We start from the raw sequence: 16,252 nt of genomic DNA, 5'->3' as shown, positions 1-16,252 counted from the left end.
AATGTTATTATCTGAAGGTACAAGGCTTAGAGCTTTAATATTTGTTAAATAATATCATCTAAAGGTACTCTACCAAAGTTGTTCAAATTTTGCCTCTTGTGTCAAAATTAGCCCCGCCCTTGGGAGCCATAGGTTTATCTTATATGTATATAGTTAAAACTTAAAAAATCATCTTCTCTAAATTTACAAAGGATAGAGTTAAAATATTTTGCATGAAACATTGTGTAGTGAACCTCTAGCAAGATTGTTCAAATTATAGCCCTCGGATCAAAATTGGTTCCGCCCCGGGGGTCATTGATTTTCATTATGTACATATAGTGAAAAAAAAAATTTTGTCTGAAGGTTCAAGGCATAGAGCTTTGATGTTTGATATATAATATCATCTATAGGTCCTCTACCAAAGTTGTTCAAATGTCAAAAATTGGCCCTGCCCGGGGGCAGTGATTCTCATTATGTACACGTAGTAAAAACAGAAAATAAAACAAATGTTTTCTGAATGGGAGAAAGCTATAGCTTAGATATTTGACTTGAAATGTTGTTTGGTGGACCTGTATCAAGATTGTTATTAAACCCTTGGGTCAAAATTATGCCTTGCCCAAGGGGACAGTGACCTACTTTCTTGTCCTTTGATGTACAGCAATGACATTTTGACCATGTGCACAGTTTTAGTTGTAAAATTGAACTTTGACCTAGATTTTGATGATGTGACCTACTTTCTTGTCCTTTGATGTACAGCTATGAAATTTGAACCATGCGGTGGCATAGCATTTTTCTCAAATGCAATCTTGTTTTTGTTTTTTTTCATAAGCATATGCTATATGAAATTGAAATGTGTTACTCAAGTTACATGAAATATCATTGTAATAGAAGCCCTGTTTGTATGTTTATGTTTGCTTTTGTTATAATTATTTGCCATATGTATATTTACGTATGTATTGCTAAAGGCAGATATCTTCTGAATTGCAAATAAAATTTTGACTTGACTTTTTGTATTGCATGGCTTTTTGGACTTAACAGTACAGTCCATGAACAGGTTCAGTTAAACCAGCCTGCAACATTTTCAGTTTTATTGTTTTGGGCTTTCTTTAGGGATTCTTATTTTCTCTATTTAGGTCGATATTCTGCTGGGCAGAACATGGCGTTTAACACAGACGACTGGACAGTATCTTTGCAAATGATGATTGACGAGAAACAATATTACGATTACACAACCAATAGCGCCATTCCAGCTGGCGAAGTGATCGGACATTATACACAGGTAGCTATTTTGTTTGTTTTGGTGACTAATACATTACATACAAATTGCTCAGGTGTCCGCGCATGTCTGACATAAATAGAGAATATTGAATGAGTGTAAGTTCAATGCTGAATTTATTGAACAAGTTGAATAAAATTATATTAAACGAGCCTCTGGTGAGTTTCTACTTAACTGTTACCCACAAGTTAGATATTCCATTCTGTACCGGCCACCGGTGTAAATTTCTTAAAGTTTTCGAGTAATTAGATGTATCTGCTATATCAGAAGTAATTTTGCATGAGGAATCTTTATAGACCATGATGTTACTTCTGTTAATGTTACATTTAACTCTGTTCGTAAATTATTTATTTTTATCATCATGTCATATTGTAGATTGTGTGGGCTGAAACGCATAAAATAGGGTGTGGTTATGCCGTCTGTGGTACAGATAAAATATATGTTTGTAACTATGGACCAGCGTGAGTATATGAAATTGTAAATCCTGCGTGTAACTGTTAGTAATAGGCATCAGCATATATCAGTTATAGAGATTATTTTGAAAGGTGATATCAGGATATGGCCTTAGATAATTTAGTCGCACATAAATACATGCTGGCAGATGAGCGTTATATGGCAAACAATCGTTAATGTACGGCCATATAACCTGTCGTGAAGTTTTATAACAAATTCCTTCTTTATTGGAGATACAAAAAGGAGATTTCTTCTTAAATTGAAAGCAGCTGTGTATATTATAAGTTATGAAGAATTTTGACAGGTTAAAAACCCTATATTAATTGTTGTTCGTTAATATAGCAAGAGCCGTAAGGCAAGATATTGCAAATCTCTTTCGGCTGCCTTTAGTTTGGTATAAGATGTAAAATGTTTTGTTGTTGTCTTATTTGTTTATCGTGGTTATGTTGCTGAGCTCATAACGTGATCTAATTTTATATGGCCTTCATGTTTATTTTATAGTGGTAATTATGCCGGAGTTTTACCCTACGAAAGCGGTACTACATGCAGCAGTTGTCCTTCAGCATGTAACAACAACCTTTGTGGTAACAGTACTTCAATATTTTATCATTAAACGTCAAAAATATAACTATTGATAATGTGACGTTTTGCTTCGCACTCTTACAAACATTAAAACACTTTAGAGAGAGATACATTTCTCAAAAAGAAAACATATATTTCGCCTTCTTTACAATTCGGAATTCCCAAGAAAGCTATTTTTAGACATGCAATAAAACCGGTTTTTACATAGCCATTAAAAGAAGTATCAAAATACTGTGTATCCGTGGAAGTTGAACAAATTATTGATTTTTGTTGGAAAAAATATGTTTGAAGTAATTTTTAACAAATTAACTTGAAACAATAGAGTCAAGTTTTAGTGGGCAAGATTGTTTTGCCTGTTTACCTGTCGGCTATATGGACAATGCCATGTTTGTTCTCGAGATCGTGGAAATTACCTACTGAGTACTGCATGCTTTTCCTATAAAGGATTAAAATTAGGAACCACATCGCTTTCAAAATTATGAAAGCTGGCCGATGATTGGCTGTGTGAAAGGTCACCAGAAACGTTTACGTACTTGGTCACGGTCAGATTTAAAAGCAGAGCGTTATTTAGAGCCAATTTTAATCAGATTTGATTTAGTTGCTATCTAGGAGTGTGTCTCTATGTATAAAAAAATGTGTTGGATACTTATCTCAGTTTATAGAAGACCTGGAATTTAAAATTAGTTTTGAAACACAGGAGGTGTAAAAGAATTTTTTCATGAACGAAAATAGAAGTGTTTCATTTACGCTCTTTTCAAAAAATTTTATCTATATTGTTTGATGATTTAATACTGATTTTCAAAAAAATATCCATGACCCTAATTGCAGTAATATGAATAACCGTCCGAAGGAATTAGACTATCCCATTTTGCATATATTGTCCGGTATTTAAGTGTTCGGTTTTTATCCCCCGCCGATGGAATCGGGAGGGGGATATAGTTTTGGCGTTGTCTGTCTGTCCATCCGTCCATCCCAATTTGGTTTCCGGAGTAGTTCTCTTCGACTACTGGCTGGAATTCAACGAAACATTATGGGAATCATCAATATCAAGAGGAGATGGGCATCCGTCCGTCCACCCGTCCGTCAGAATTTCGTTTCCGGAGTAGTTCTCTGCAACTACTGGCTGGAATTCAACAAAACTTTAGGGGAATCATCAATATCAAGAGGAGATGTGCATATCGTCTGCTTGTTCCGGTCAGACCCTTTAACTCAGAGTTATGGCCCTTGATTAGTTATGCAGTATGCATATTGAGTAAAAATCGTTTCCCGCGCTACTTCTCTGCAACTACTGGCTGGAATTCAACGAAACTTTATGGGTACCTTCAATACCAAGAGGAGATGCGCATATCATCGGCTTGTTCCGGTCAGACACTTTAACTCAGAGTTATGGCCCTTGATTAGTTATGCAGTGTCCATATGGAAAAATATTTGTTTCCTCGCTACTTCTCTGCTACCACCGGCTGGAATTCAATGAAACTTTATGGGATACTAAGAGGAGATGTGCATATAGTCGCCTTGTTCCAGTCAGATACTTATAACTCAGATTTATGGCCCTTGATTAGTTATGTAGTATGCATACATCTCATTGGCATTTCCAGATTTTACTATTTAACACAAAGTTATGGCTCTGTTATTTCCCTGAATATTTATCAAGTTCAAAGAATATTACTGTTTATGCCATGATTAATATATAAATAAAGCCTTATGTCTTCAGTTGTTGTGTTAATAATAACCAGTACTCGGCCGGGGATATAAATTCAACGAATTTGCTTGTTAGATTTGGAGGTCCCTTATATTTTAACTTTAAATTTTTAATTCTCCTTCACGTGTATACTAGATGTGGTACTCACATGCGTTTATTGTTGGTTAAAATGTTAAAAAAAGTCCAGTGACAATCTTTTGATAGTGTTGTTTGAATCGTACCTGGACCTATTTTAGTTAAGCTAATTATTTTAAACATAATTGATACACATTGTTTCCTTTTTAGCTCGGGGTGAGCTTTTATGATCGTTGAATGTCCGTCGTCTGTCATCCGTCCACACTTGTTCGTTTAACACTTTAGTGGTCACATTTTTACTTCAATCGTCATCAAACTATGTCAGGATGCTTGTCTAGGTAATTGCACGGATGAGTTCAAACATGGGTCATCTCGAATGAAAAACTAGGCCACAGGAGCTTAAAATAGAAAAAATTTGTAAACACTCTAGTGGTTACTGTTTTGATCCAAATATCCTTGAAATTGGTCTGCAAGTTTGTTTTGATGATATCTAGGTCAAGTTCGAATATGAGTCACCTGGGGCCAAAACCTAGGTGAATTTTATGTAATGTACAAGCAACATATTTCCCTAATGATAATGACGATTTTTATGCTTTGGTGATATATCTAAAAATTCTAAAGCCAGCCACACTAGATAATGCATGCAAAATGAGCATGCACAGATGATCGCATATACATTTTATTTTATTTTTAAATATCTTGTTAATGAATGAATGAATGAACGAACAAACAAATGAAGTAATATACGTTTAAACAAATTGCTGAATACCTGCCGTAAGTATGAATTATATTATTTTTAAAATGACACATATATTATACATGTTTAAGTCATTTTTCTACCTATATGCATGTTCTGATGTTGTTTTTATATTTCAGAAGGCCACATTAGAAATAAGATATATATTATTGCTGTTGTATTATAACTCTTAATGTATTACCTTCTCTAAATAAAGATATTATTCTTATTATAAGATTGCGGAGGAATTGATTGTTACAATGGAGGAAATGTTAACTGGGATACATGTTCTTGTGATTGCCAATCAATTAACAGCCATGTGCAACCTAATTGTGCAAGTAAGTACGCAATTTATTCACACAGGGTTCGTACAGTCTTAAAAAGTGCTGAAATTTGAGTCCTTTTCTTAAAAAGTGCTTAAAAATAAACTATCCTTTTTAGTTTGAAGATTGTGTTGATGTATGTGCAAAAATGTGCTTGAAAAATGGGAAAGCATGCTTAAATAGTGCTTAAAAAGTCCTTGAATTTTGGCATTTGATGTCTGTACGAACCCTGTCACAGACACTTGAGGTGTGAAGAAAATCCAAATAAAATTTAGTTGTCAAGCCTAGCACACATTTTCTTTATCCATTAAGTTTTTTTTTTATTTATATGATAAGTATAAATTATGTGCTTGGATTGACAAATACACAATTTTTATTTTAAGGCATTTAAAGCTCCAAACTACAAGTGTCTGTGAACATATTAATAAATGTTTATTCATTTTTCATCTAAGAATTTAACAAAATGTGTATTTTATACACCTTTATTATATACAATGTACTTAGAAATGAAATATTGATGAAATAAAATGCACATTTTTATTTTTCGTATATTGACTGTTTAAAATAATTTTTCACTGCAGTGATCGAAACATATTTTCCGTATTTTCACTGGTGTCTTGCCAGACTACTCTCTTCTAAATTCAGCCAATACACAAAATTAAAAGGGAATTCTTCCTATTCATAAGTTTAAAAAAAGAGAAAAAGTATATAATAATCCGAAAATTCAAGTTTCTGATATAAATACAGGATTTATTTTCATCTTGTGGTATGAAAATCATGATATTTCATACCACTCCATGTATTAAAGTAAGTACAGTAAGGAAAGGTATGAAATGGTAAGGTAAAGTGAGTGAGTGAGTAACTATGACTATGGCTATGGAAACAAACAAAAAATATAGTACCAGATCCATTGAGCCTATCGGTCACTAAATATTATTTGGGTTTAATATAAAATTAACATGTCTTTACAGAACTGAACAAATTCTTTATTTGATATTTGGCCAATAAGTACATAATCAATTTGCATATACGTAGATAGTAAAAGATAATAATGTCACTGCAGAAAAATAAGCACATTATAATAAATTGATTATTATAAATATTATGAACTGTTCAAGTAGTTCCATGTGAAATTGTTAAGCTGTATCTTTTTAGAATATTCTTATTTTTGTATTCAACAATTCTACAAAGTAGTCACTTTGTTTACTATAACAGTAACATTTAATATATAAAATGTCTAATATTGTAAATAACATGGACACATGTATAGTATAAAGTGATATTCATCTTCAAGGTAATGTATATTACAATGATTACAATACCATTTATTTCTAGTAACTCTATTCAATATTCATACCATATCTACCAGTTTGTATACATATGATATTGAATGGCCATTCTCATTTTACAAAAAGATAGTCTTAAATATACAGTCTTAAATATACTCAAGCTTTTTAAATAATTGTTGAATAATAAGGCTTTATGATCAAAAGAAAACAATGCTTTTGTCAACACAAAAGTCACTTTTATAACACATAAAATTGCAAATTTGTGTAGGTTTGTTGTTGATGTTTTACCTGCTAATATCATATTGTACATCTTGATTTCCAGTTGATTGTTATGCCTCACCTGTAGTAGATGACGGTTATTGCTCCTCTGTCACAGGAATTTGCGATATTTATCCCGCTTATTACTGTCCTGAAATGTGCGGATGGTGTCCAGGTGAGTACGGTTTAAACATTCATTGTTACTGATCTAACTATTCTCTGTCATAATTCACTTTAAAAGTGTTATTTTGTCGTTAAAACAATTATAGTTTACAGTGTGAAAAGATGTTCACCGTATATAATTCTAATTATTCTCGTAATTGATTTGTTAAAATGTTACAGGATATTGTTATATAACTAATTATTCCCGTTTTTTAAGCAAGAAAAGTCACCATATATTGTATAATTATTTTCGCAATCTATTTGTTAAAATTGCACACCGTATATTGTTAAAATTATTCTAGTATTTTATTTGTTAAAATTTTTCACCGTATATTGTTTAAATTATTCTTGTTATTAATTTGTTAAAATTTTTCACCGTATATTGTTATAATAAATTTTATTCCAGTTATTCATTTGTTTAAATTGTACACCATATATTGTTACAATTATGTTAGTAATTTATTTGTTAAAATTCTACACCGTATTGTGTTTATTAATAAATGTAAACCGTATATTGTTATAATTATTCATGTTATTTGTTAAAAGTTGTACACCGTCAAAGTTATAATTATTGTTGTAATTTATTCGCTAAAATTGCCTACCTTATAATGTTATTATTATTCTATAGTAATTTATTTGTTAAATTTCTAACATTTTTTACACAATCATGTGATATCAAGAAGGAAATGCATAACTGATATTTTAGGAAGTCATCGTTTACCTTAAATAACTTTTTCAGTTATCTTCTTCAGATAAAAAGTATCTCGATACATACCGGTAATAAAAAAAATTGAAGAATTAACTGGGAATGGCGTTTTTACAGTCTTATCTCATAACGTCCCATCAACCATGATTGTGAAAATGATTCATATTTTTCTATTTTCAGTGCTGGGATAATGCGGCTCGTGGCAACAAGTTCACTGGTTGACAAAGACTTATCTTGAATTTAATTTAAATATTAAAATAAAGTGAACTTATAATTTAAATATTGATTATTATTATATGATTCATTCATGTCTATGTTTATATTTTTGTCAAAAAAGTTTTGATGCTAAAAAGAATGACAGTTCAGTATTAACCCTTTAAATATAGAATAACTTATACTATAGCTCTATTTGAAACATAAAATAAAATTAAAATATGTTTCACTGAGTTAACTGTGAGATGCAATATTTTCATGAGTGGCGTAGGGCTCCACAAGTGAAAATAGAATAGCTTGAGTTCACGAATGAAATATATTTCAATCTTATATTTAAAACAAATATCTTTTCTTTTTATTTCATGCTTTTTAAGTGATTTTTAGTGTGCTTTTTTACGATTTTGCCGCGCAAATTCTTGCATCCTCCTTTTTGACGTCATCACATCATGATGTCACAACATAAATTTTGAAAATAGTTCTTTTACATTTCTCTTATTTTGTTACATTTTCAACCTGATGTCTATGATGACATGGACTTTCTTTTCCTAATTTATAAATAAGCAAAATTTACATAAGACGGTATTTATTTTTTCTTAATTATTCCATTTAGTTATGATATTCTTTTCATCTGCATTCAGATAAAGTGTGGCTACAGTGATGATTATATTTTATAAATTTCACTAGTGGTTTATCAGAATACAATCATCTGAAATATTACAATAAAACACTGGAAAGCATGAAATAAATGCTTGTGACGTTTAAACGTAAGAACTGACATTGCTAATGATGAATGTACATTTTGACCATTTCACATACGAGGTCAAGGGTTAGAGTAATTTAAGGCTATACATATAAGTTGTCTGTATAAATTACCTCTCTAATAGCAGTAGTTTAATGGTGGTATGTGTGTTCAAGCACAAAAGTTATAACCAAGAAGGAATCCTAGCCTTATAATTTATAGAAAAAGCTATCACTCACCCGCTTTATAATTCCAACAATCTAGTTAAAAATACAAACAAAGTAGCCACCAAGTCGTGCTTTGAAAAACCGTCCAACAACACACTCATTTATTAATAGGTTTAGGAAATGGCTTTTTGCTCATGAATAACACAAAGAACCACACTTTGATCACACAATGAGTTTTTTGTGTCGCCTTGAAAAAGGCGACATATAGGGGTTACTTTTGTCGTCAGCGTTGGTGTCGGTGTCCCCTAAAGCTTGTCCGGAGCATAAGTCAGTCATTATAAATCGGATTGACTTCAAACTTGGTATGCATGCTTCTCATAATGACCAGAAGTGCAGTGCACAAGAACCGGTACTCTGCACTTCTTATTTTTTGAGTTATTGCCCTTTGTTAATTTTCATACTTTATTTTTGTCCGGGTCATTTCTCCTTAAGTATAAAATCTATGGACTTGAAACTTCATAGGATGATAGATCTCATTAAGAAGAAGTGCAGTGCACAAGAACTGGTACTCTGCATTTCTTATTTTTTGAGTTATTGCCCTTTGTTGATTTTCATACTTTATTTTTGTCCAGGCCATTTCTCCTAAAGTATAAAAGCTATGGACTTGAAACTTCATAGGATGATAGATCTCATTAAGAAGAAGTGCAGTGCACAAGAACTGGTACTCTGCATTTCTTATTTTTTGAGTTATTGCCCTTTCTTAATTTTCATACTTTATTTTTGTCCAGGCCTTTTCTCCTAAAGTATAAACGCTATGGACATGAAACTTCATAGGATGATAGATCTCATAAAATGAAGTGCAGTGCCCAAGAACTGGTACTCTGCATTTCTTATTTTGAGTTATTGCCCTTTGTTGATTTTCATACTTTATTTTTGTCCAGGCCATTTCTCATAAATTATAAAAGCTTTAGGCTTGAAACTTAGTAGGATGAGAGATCTTATTAATAAGAAGTGCAGTGCACAGAAACTGCTGATCTGCATTTCTTATTTTTTGAGTTATTGCCCTTTGTTGATTTTCATACTTTATTTTTGTCTAGGCCATTTCTCATAAATTATGAAAGCTTTAGGCTTGAAACTTAGTAGGATGAGAGATCTTATTGATAAGAAGTGCAGTGCACAGAAACTGCTGATCTGCATTTCTTATTTTTTGAGTTATTGTCCTTTGTTGATTTTTTTTTAATTTCTTTTTTGTCCTGGCCATTTCTCTTTAACTATATTGTTCACAAGGCGACACATTCAACTCGGGGAGTTCTAGTTAAACATGGTTCTGCCTGAAAGTCTAGCTTACTTCTCTCATGACCTAGTGTGACAACTGTCTGGGTAAGCACAGTACATACAGTCTTCCGTTCAAGGTTTTATTGATATCTCAAGGCCCAACTATAGGCATGTGCAAAAACAAAAATTATAGAAACAGTTAGAACAACTGCAAGATCTAAGAATAGGACAATGAGATAATTTGGTAATTTACATGCATTATGAACAATATGATCAACCAGGAAAGACAGCATTCAATGAATGCAATTTATTTTTTTATGCTCCCCAAAAAAATTCAGGGGAGCAAATAGTTGCAGGGTTGTCCATACGGACGTACGTCCCGAATTCGTGTCCGGCCCATAACCTCGTTATTTAAAGTCAGATTTTACAACTTTTTAACAGAAATGATCAACATATTGAGACAATGTGTAGCGCAACATTTGGGTCACTACCTTGAAGGTCAAGTTCAAAGCATGACCTTGCAGCAAATCGTGTCCGGCCCAATAACTTCGTTATTTGAAGTCTGATTTTACAACTATTTCACAGAAATGATCACAATATTGAGACGATGTGTCGCGTGCAACACATTTGGGTCACTACCTTGAAGGTCAAGGTCACAGCATGACCTTGCAGCAAAATCGTTTTTGGCTCATATCTTTGTTATTTGAAGTCTGATTTTACAATTATTTCACAGAAATGATCACCATATTGGGACGTATTGCACGCAACATTTGGATCGCTACCTTGTTTTTAACATTTTTGAACTTTGTCTTTGACATAACACTACAAGAGGTATACCTTCCTGTGTCCAAAACCTATTCGGGAAGCATCACCCGGTTCAACCGGCACTTGTTTGCAGAAAATTTCTAGTCTTTACTAACTTAGTCTAAATAAAACATTTTTGCATTAACTGGACACTAACTTTGAAAATTTAAGAATGTTAAGTTCATGAAAAAAGGGAACAATATGTAATAAATAATGAAATTCATCACCGAGCTGATTATCAGAACATGAACCACAAATTCTAAGACTAAAGTCTAGACCAAGGCAGACTTGTTTTTCTGTGCTCCTGGATTTTTATTATTTTTTGACGGATTGAAGGTGCTGAAAAGTGCAATTTTGTGACAAATTGTAAATGAATGTTTTGTTGATTTTTATGTGTATTTATCTAGCAACAATAACTTTTTTTAAATTGTTTATGATGGGTGAAAGTTACAGATATTTAAAAAAATATACATATTTCGGACATGATCGAAATCTGTGAATAACCAGCCAACCATAAATCAAAAGTACAGGTATTGTCGTGACCAGCTATTGAAAATAGGATTAACGGTTTCGAGTAATTGGCAACTTCATAAATTAGACCATTGTGTACACGGTGTTATACATAAGCTGAACATCTCTCAACCCAAAACACACAAAAGGAGCAAACGTGGTGGTAAAGCTAAAATCCTGACTAAGCCTTCTTGTGCAAACCTACACAATTTGAAATACCCCTTAATACAAAACATGCGTGTTCAAATTGGTGAAAAAGTGTCATGTTTTACACTTAACTGTACATCTGTTGTTAACAAGGATAATTTTGTTGGCCAGTATTTGAGGGAACAAAGAATTAACTTTGCTTTGTTGACTGAAACATCTGGTATTCTGACGAAAAACAACATCAGTATGAAACGTCTGATCTCAATCAACACGGATACAAAATCAGTGTTGCAAACCGCAAGAACAAAATTGGTGGGGGTGTTGCTTTGACTTGTAAAACCGAAATTAAAATGAGAAAGATGGAACATGGGACCAAACAAAGTTTTGAGTTTGGCATATGGAAACTCATTTTCAAAAGTATAACAGTACACGTAGTTGGTTTATACAGACCCCCATCCCTAGCCACATGTGAGCAATTTGTAACTGACTTTTCAAATTTCATAGAAGATATCTTACCTACATACTCTAACTTGTTGATTATGGGAGACTTCAACCTTCACCTTGACAATGGTAGTGGTGCATCTACAAACTTTCAAAATTGCCTTCATGCTATGGGTTTAGAGCAACATGTCAACTTTAGTACACACACTGCTGGAAACTGTTTAGACTTGGTTATCACTGAATCGATTAATGGTGTATGTGTACTTAAATGTGAACAAGGACCTTTTCTCTCCGATCACTGTGCTGTCCACGTAGTCATTAATGTGACTTAGAAAGAAAACATTACCAGTAAAACTTTACAATTTAGAAACTGGAAAAGCATATCCCATTCTGAATTCTCTGATGATTTAACGAAGATTTCAGTTGATAGTGAAGATGTCAATACTTTTGTAAACTTGTTTGAATCAGAAATCCAATCTGTTATCGACAAACTTGCTCCAACAAAGGAACAAACTAGGATATGCAGAACTAAAAAAACCTTGGTTCAATGAGTCAATATTGGAATCTAAGCGTATTGTCCGGAAAAAAGAGAGAATTTGGAGAAAGTACAAAAAGCCAGAACAGTTCAAGAAATTTAAAGAAGCACGGAATAGATACTGTAAAGAAATTGATTCTGAGAAAAAACTATTAATAAGTGAGAAAATTCTAAATGCCAAAGGTGATTCAAAAAAACTCTATGGTTTAATTTCGGAATTAACTGGTACTAAAGCTGAAAATCCTATGCCACAGTCTACAAATGACGGTGAGCTAGCTGAGAAGTTTGCAGACTTTTTTATGGACAAAATAGCTAAAATTCGTAAATCACTTCAGGATTGTCAAACAAATTCAACCTTTAGAAAATTTCGAGGATCTTACAGAAACACAGGTGAAGAGCCTTATTTGTGAACTAAATACCAAATCGTGTGAGCTGGACTTAATACCCACACATATATTAAAGTCACATCTAGATGAGCTTCTGCCAACCATTACCAAACTGGTCAATCTATCTCTGTCTAAAGGCTTATTTCCAACACACTGGAAACAAAGGCTAATTTCCAACACACTGGAAACAGGCGATCATTAGACCCCTTCTTAAGAAGTCTGGTTTAGAATTACAATTGTCAAACTACAGGCCTGTCAGTAACTTATCGTTTCTTTCAAAATTGATAGAAAAGGCTGCGCTCTTCAGACTAAATAACCATGTTGATACCCATAATTTGTTACCCAAAAATCAATCAGCATACAGGCGTCATCATTCATGTGAGACTGCTTTACTCAGACTTGTCAATGATCTTCTAGACGGTATGGAGAAACAAGAGGTCACAGCTCTAATTGCAATAGATCTAAGTGCAGCTTTTGACACTGTTGACCACAACATTATACTCAACGTGTTACACAGTCAGTACGGTGTCAATGGTACCGTGTTAGCTTGGGTGGACTCGTACCTGCGACCTCGTAGTTGTCGCGTCAGTGTTAATTCTACTGAATCGACTCCACGATTGCTGGAATGCAGTGTACCTCAGGGGAGCTGTCTTGGTCAGTGGCTCTATCTCACATATGCAGGAACCCTATTTGATGTGATACCACCATCCATATCTGTGTACGGCTTTGCTGATGACCACATTGCTAGTCAACGCTTTCAACCAACTTCAGTGACCAATGAACTTAACGCTATAAAGCAACTTGAAGACAGTGCTGTAATCATCAATGACTGGATGAATGCCAAATTGCCAATAAACTTAAAATGAACACCACTAAGACAGAATTCATTATGTTTGGTAGTAAAGCCCAACTTGGTAAATGTTCAATTAAAGAAATTGATATCGCCGGTGATAAAATTCAAAATGTCAGTGTCATAAGATACTTAGGTGCCTACTTAGACGAGGGCCTAAGATTCTCAACACATGTTAAGACCAAGTGTAGAACTGCCATGTTAAATTATTTAAGAATAAAGAGTATTCGCAAATATCTGACTCAGGACGCCACAAAAATCCTAGTATTGTCGCTTGTAATCTCACATTTGGATTATTGCAACGCTATATTGTTTGGCATTTCAGAAAGTGAGTTACAGAAATTACAGCGTATCCAGAATATGTGCGCTAAACCTGTTTTGCAAAGCGGAAAATATGATAGTTCCAAAGACTCTTTGTTGGAACTGCATTGGTTACCAATTAAAGCTAGGATCAATTTTAAAATACTATGTACAATGTATAACTGTTTTATGGGCAATGCTCCGGTTTATCTAACAGAACTGTTACACAAGCCTGTCATAAAAAGACCAAATCTCAGATCTGTTGATAATATGGATTATTGTTTTGCTGTCCCCTTTAACAAAAGGAAAACATTTAACGACAGAAGTTTTAGTACCGTTGGTCCAACTCTCTGGAATAAATTGCCTCTGTATATAAGACAGTCTTCGACTTTGGACATGTTCAAGACAAATGTCAAAACCTACTATTTTAGAGATTTTTACGCATTGTTTTAAGATTGTGAATAACTATTCTTCTTTTTTTTAAAAGTTTTTAATACTTTATATTTTACACGGCTGATATCTTTAACATATTTTTTTTGTAGTTCATTTGGCATGCATATGTGCTTTTTTTATCTATATGTACATACTTTTATTATCCTTTTGTACAACGCCATTGAATATGTATATAGAAATAGGCGTTTAATTAAATAGAACAGTTTCAGTTTCTATCCAAATTATAAAATATGCCTGTTTCGCTTAGCATTTTATGGTTCATGTATATCTAAATTTGAAAAAAGCTATTGCTAAATAGAATGGTGAAATGTTAAAGTATTTTTCAAAACCATATCGTCAATCAGAATTTTTTAGCTCACCTGACCTGTTGTGGCGTCAACAAATTGGGGTGTTAAAACACTCTTAGCGGGGAAAACAGTTTTTGATTAAAATCATCATCAAACTTTTGGTCAAAATTGTTTGTTTTAAATTTGAAATACGGGTCAGATTGAATAGGGGTTTAAAATTTTGGGGGGGGTTAAAAAACTGGGGTAAAAGGAGCTAAAAATAAAAAAAAAATTTTTGTGCCCAAACCCCTCTTATTTGGCCCCTGCAGTTTTGATCTAAATTTTTCGGGAAATTTTGGGTCGGGAAAAGGTTTTTTTTGATGCCCTTCCGTTTCAATTTTGTTGAAATTTTTAGGGTAAACCTTCAGTCAAAACTGGGAAAACCAGGAGTTAAAAAAAAGGAAAAATTTTTTTTGAAAACAACCTTCCCAAAGGGGGCCCCATTTTTGATAAAAAAATATTCCTGAAAAATTGAAAAAGGGAAAAAAGGTTACTTTTTTTTGATTTTTTTCGGGGTAAAATTTTTTGAATTTTTGGGTTTTTTTGTGGTTCCAAAAAAAACGTAACATTTTTGGGTTCCCCAAAAAAGGAAAGGGGCCTTTAAAAAAAAAAGAAAAACCCCTTTTGTAAAAACTCAAAAGGTGGCTCCGGGGTTTTAAATCCAAATTTTTGGAAATTTTGGTTCTTTTTTTAAGGGTTGTTTTGTTAATTTTATAGGACCCAGGGAATTTTGGGTTCAATCCTGGTCCCAAAAATGGTCAAAATGAAGGCTAAAAAAAAAAATTTCTTAACCCCTTTTTTATTTTTTGTCTTTTACTTTTTGGATAAAAATACCTTGGAAAAATTTGATCAGGAATATTGTTTTGACAATTTCTGGATAAAGTTTTTGAATATGGGTCATCTCTGGTCAAAAAACTACGTCGCAGGAGCTAAAAATAGAAAAATCTTGTTAACACTAGTGGCTGCAGTTCTGATATAAATATTCTGGAAATTGGTCAGAAGGTTGATTTGATGACTTCTTAGGCAAAGTTCCAATCAAAAAACTAGATCACAGGAGCTTAAAATAGAAAAAAAGCTTGTTAACAATCTAGTGGCAACTGATTTGATCCAAATATCGCAAGTTTGTTTTGGTGATTTTCTAGGTCAGGTTCGAATATGGGTCACCTGGGGTCAAAAACTAGGTCACACTACCCAAATATTGAAAAAACCTTGGTAAACACTCTTAGAGGTTCACATTTTTGACTCTAGAGGTCACATTTTTGACTAGGGTTTTTCCCAATTTTCCAAAAAAAAACCTTGGTTTTTCCAGGATGGGCCCTTGTCCCTTTAATAATTACCCCCCGATGTTTCATGGGTCAGTGAGCGATCATGGGCCCAAATCTTGGGCCATTTTTTGGTTAAAAACCTTCTCAATAAGTAGATTTCTAGAATTTATAATGAAAAAATGGAATAAAGAAATTTAATAAGGAATTTGCCTTCTTTAGGAGGCAATGATTTAAATTGATTTTAATTATAAGAAATAAATTTTTGCAAAATAATGTGGAGAAAGTCATAGGAACCTAAAA

At 33.1% G+C, this 16,252-nt stretch overlaps 1 protein-coding gene across 1 annotated transcript in view; it reads left to right on the top strand.

The window, feature by feature from the left end:
- LOC132721278 (fibropellin-1-like) overlaps positions 1–7,732 on the top strand; it is a 54,263-nt gene extending 46,531 nt beyond the window's left edge. Inside the window, exons 36-41 of the mRNA XM_060705558.1 lie at positions 1,113–1,258; positions 1,631–1,716; positions 2,210–2,292; positions 5,040–5,141; positions 6,738–6,848; positions 7,722–7,732. Of these exons, the coding sequence (XP_060561541.1) occupies positions 1,113–1,258; positions 1,631–1,716; positions 2,210–2,292; positions 5,040–5,141; positions 6,738–6,848; positions 7,722–7,732 (539 nt within the window). The remainder of the gene's footprint in view (positions 1–1,112; positions 1,259–1,630; positions 1,717–2,209; positions 2,293–5,039; positions 5,142–6,737; positions 6,849–7,721) is intronic.
- The last annotated feature ends 8,520 nt before the right edge of the window (positions 7,733–16,252 follow it).

The sequence above is a fragment of the Ruditapes philippinarum genome, unplaced genomic scaffold (genome assembly GCF_026571515.1).
Source record: "Ruditapes philippinarum isolate M1 unplaced genomic scaffold, ASM2657151v2 ctg231_1_1_1_1, whole genome shotgun sequence".
Classification (NCBI taxonomy): domain Eukaryota; kingdom Metazoa; phylum Mollusca; class Bivalvia; order Venerida; family Veneridae; genus Ruditapes; species Ruditapes philippinarum.
The sequence above is the reverse complement of the archived record's forward strand: the minus strand, read 5'-3'. Positions and strand labels throughout refer to the sequence as shown.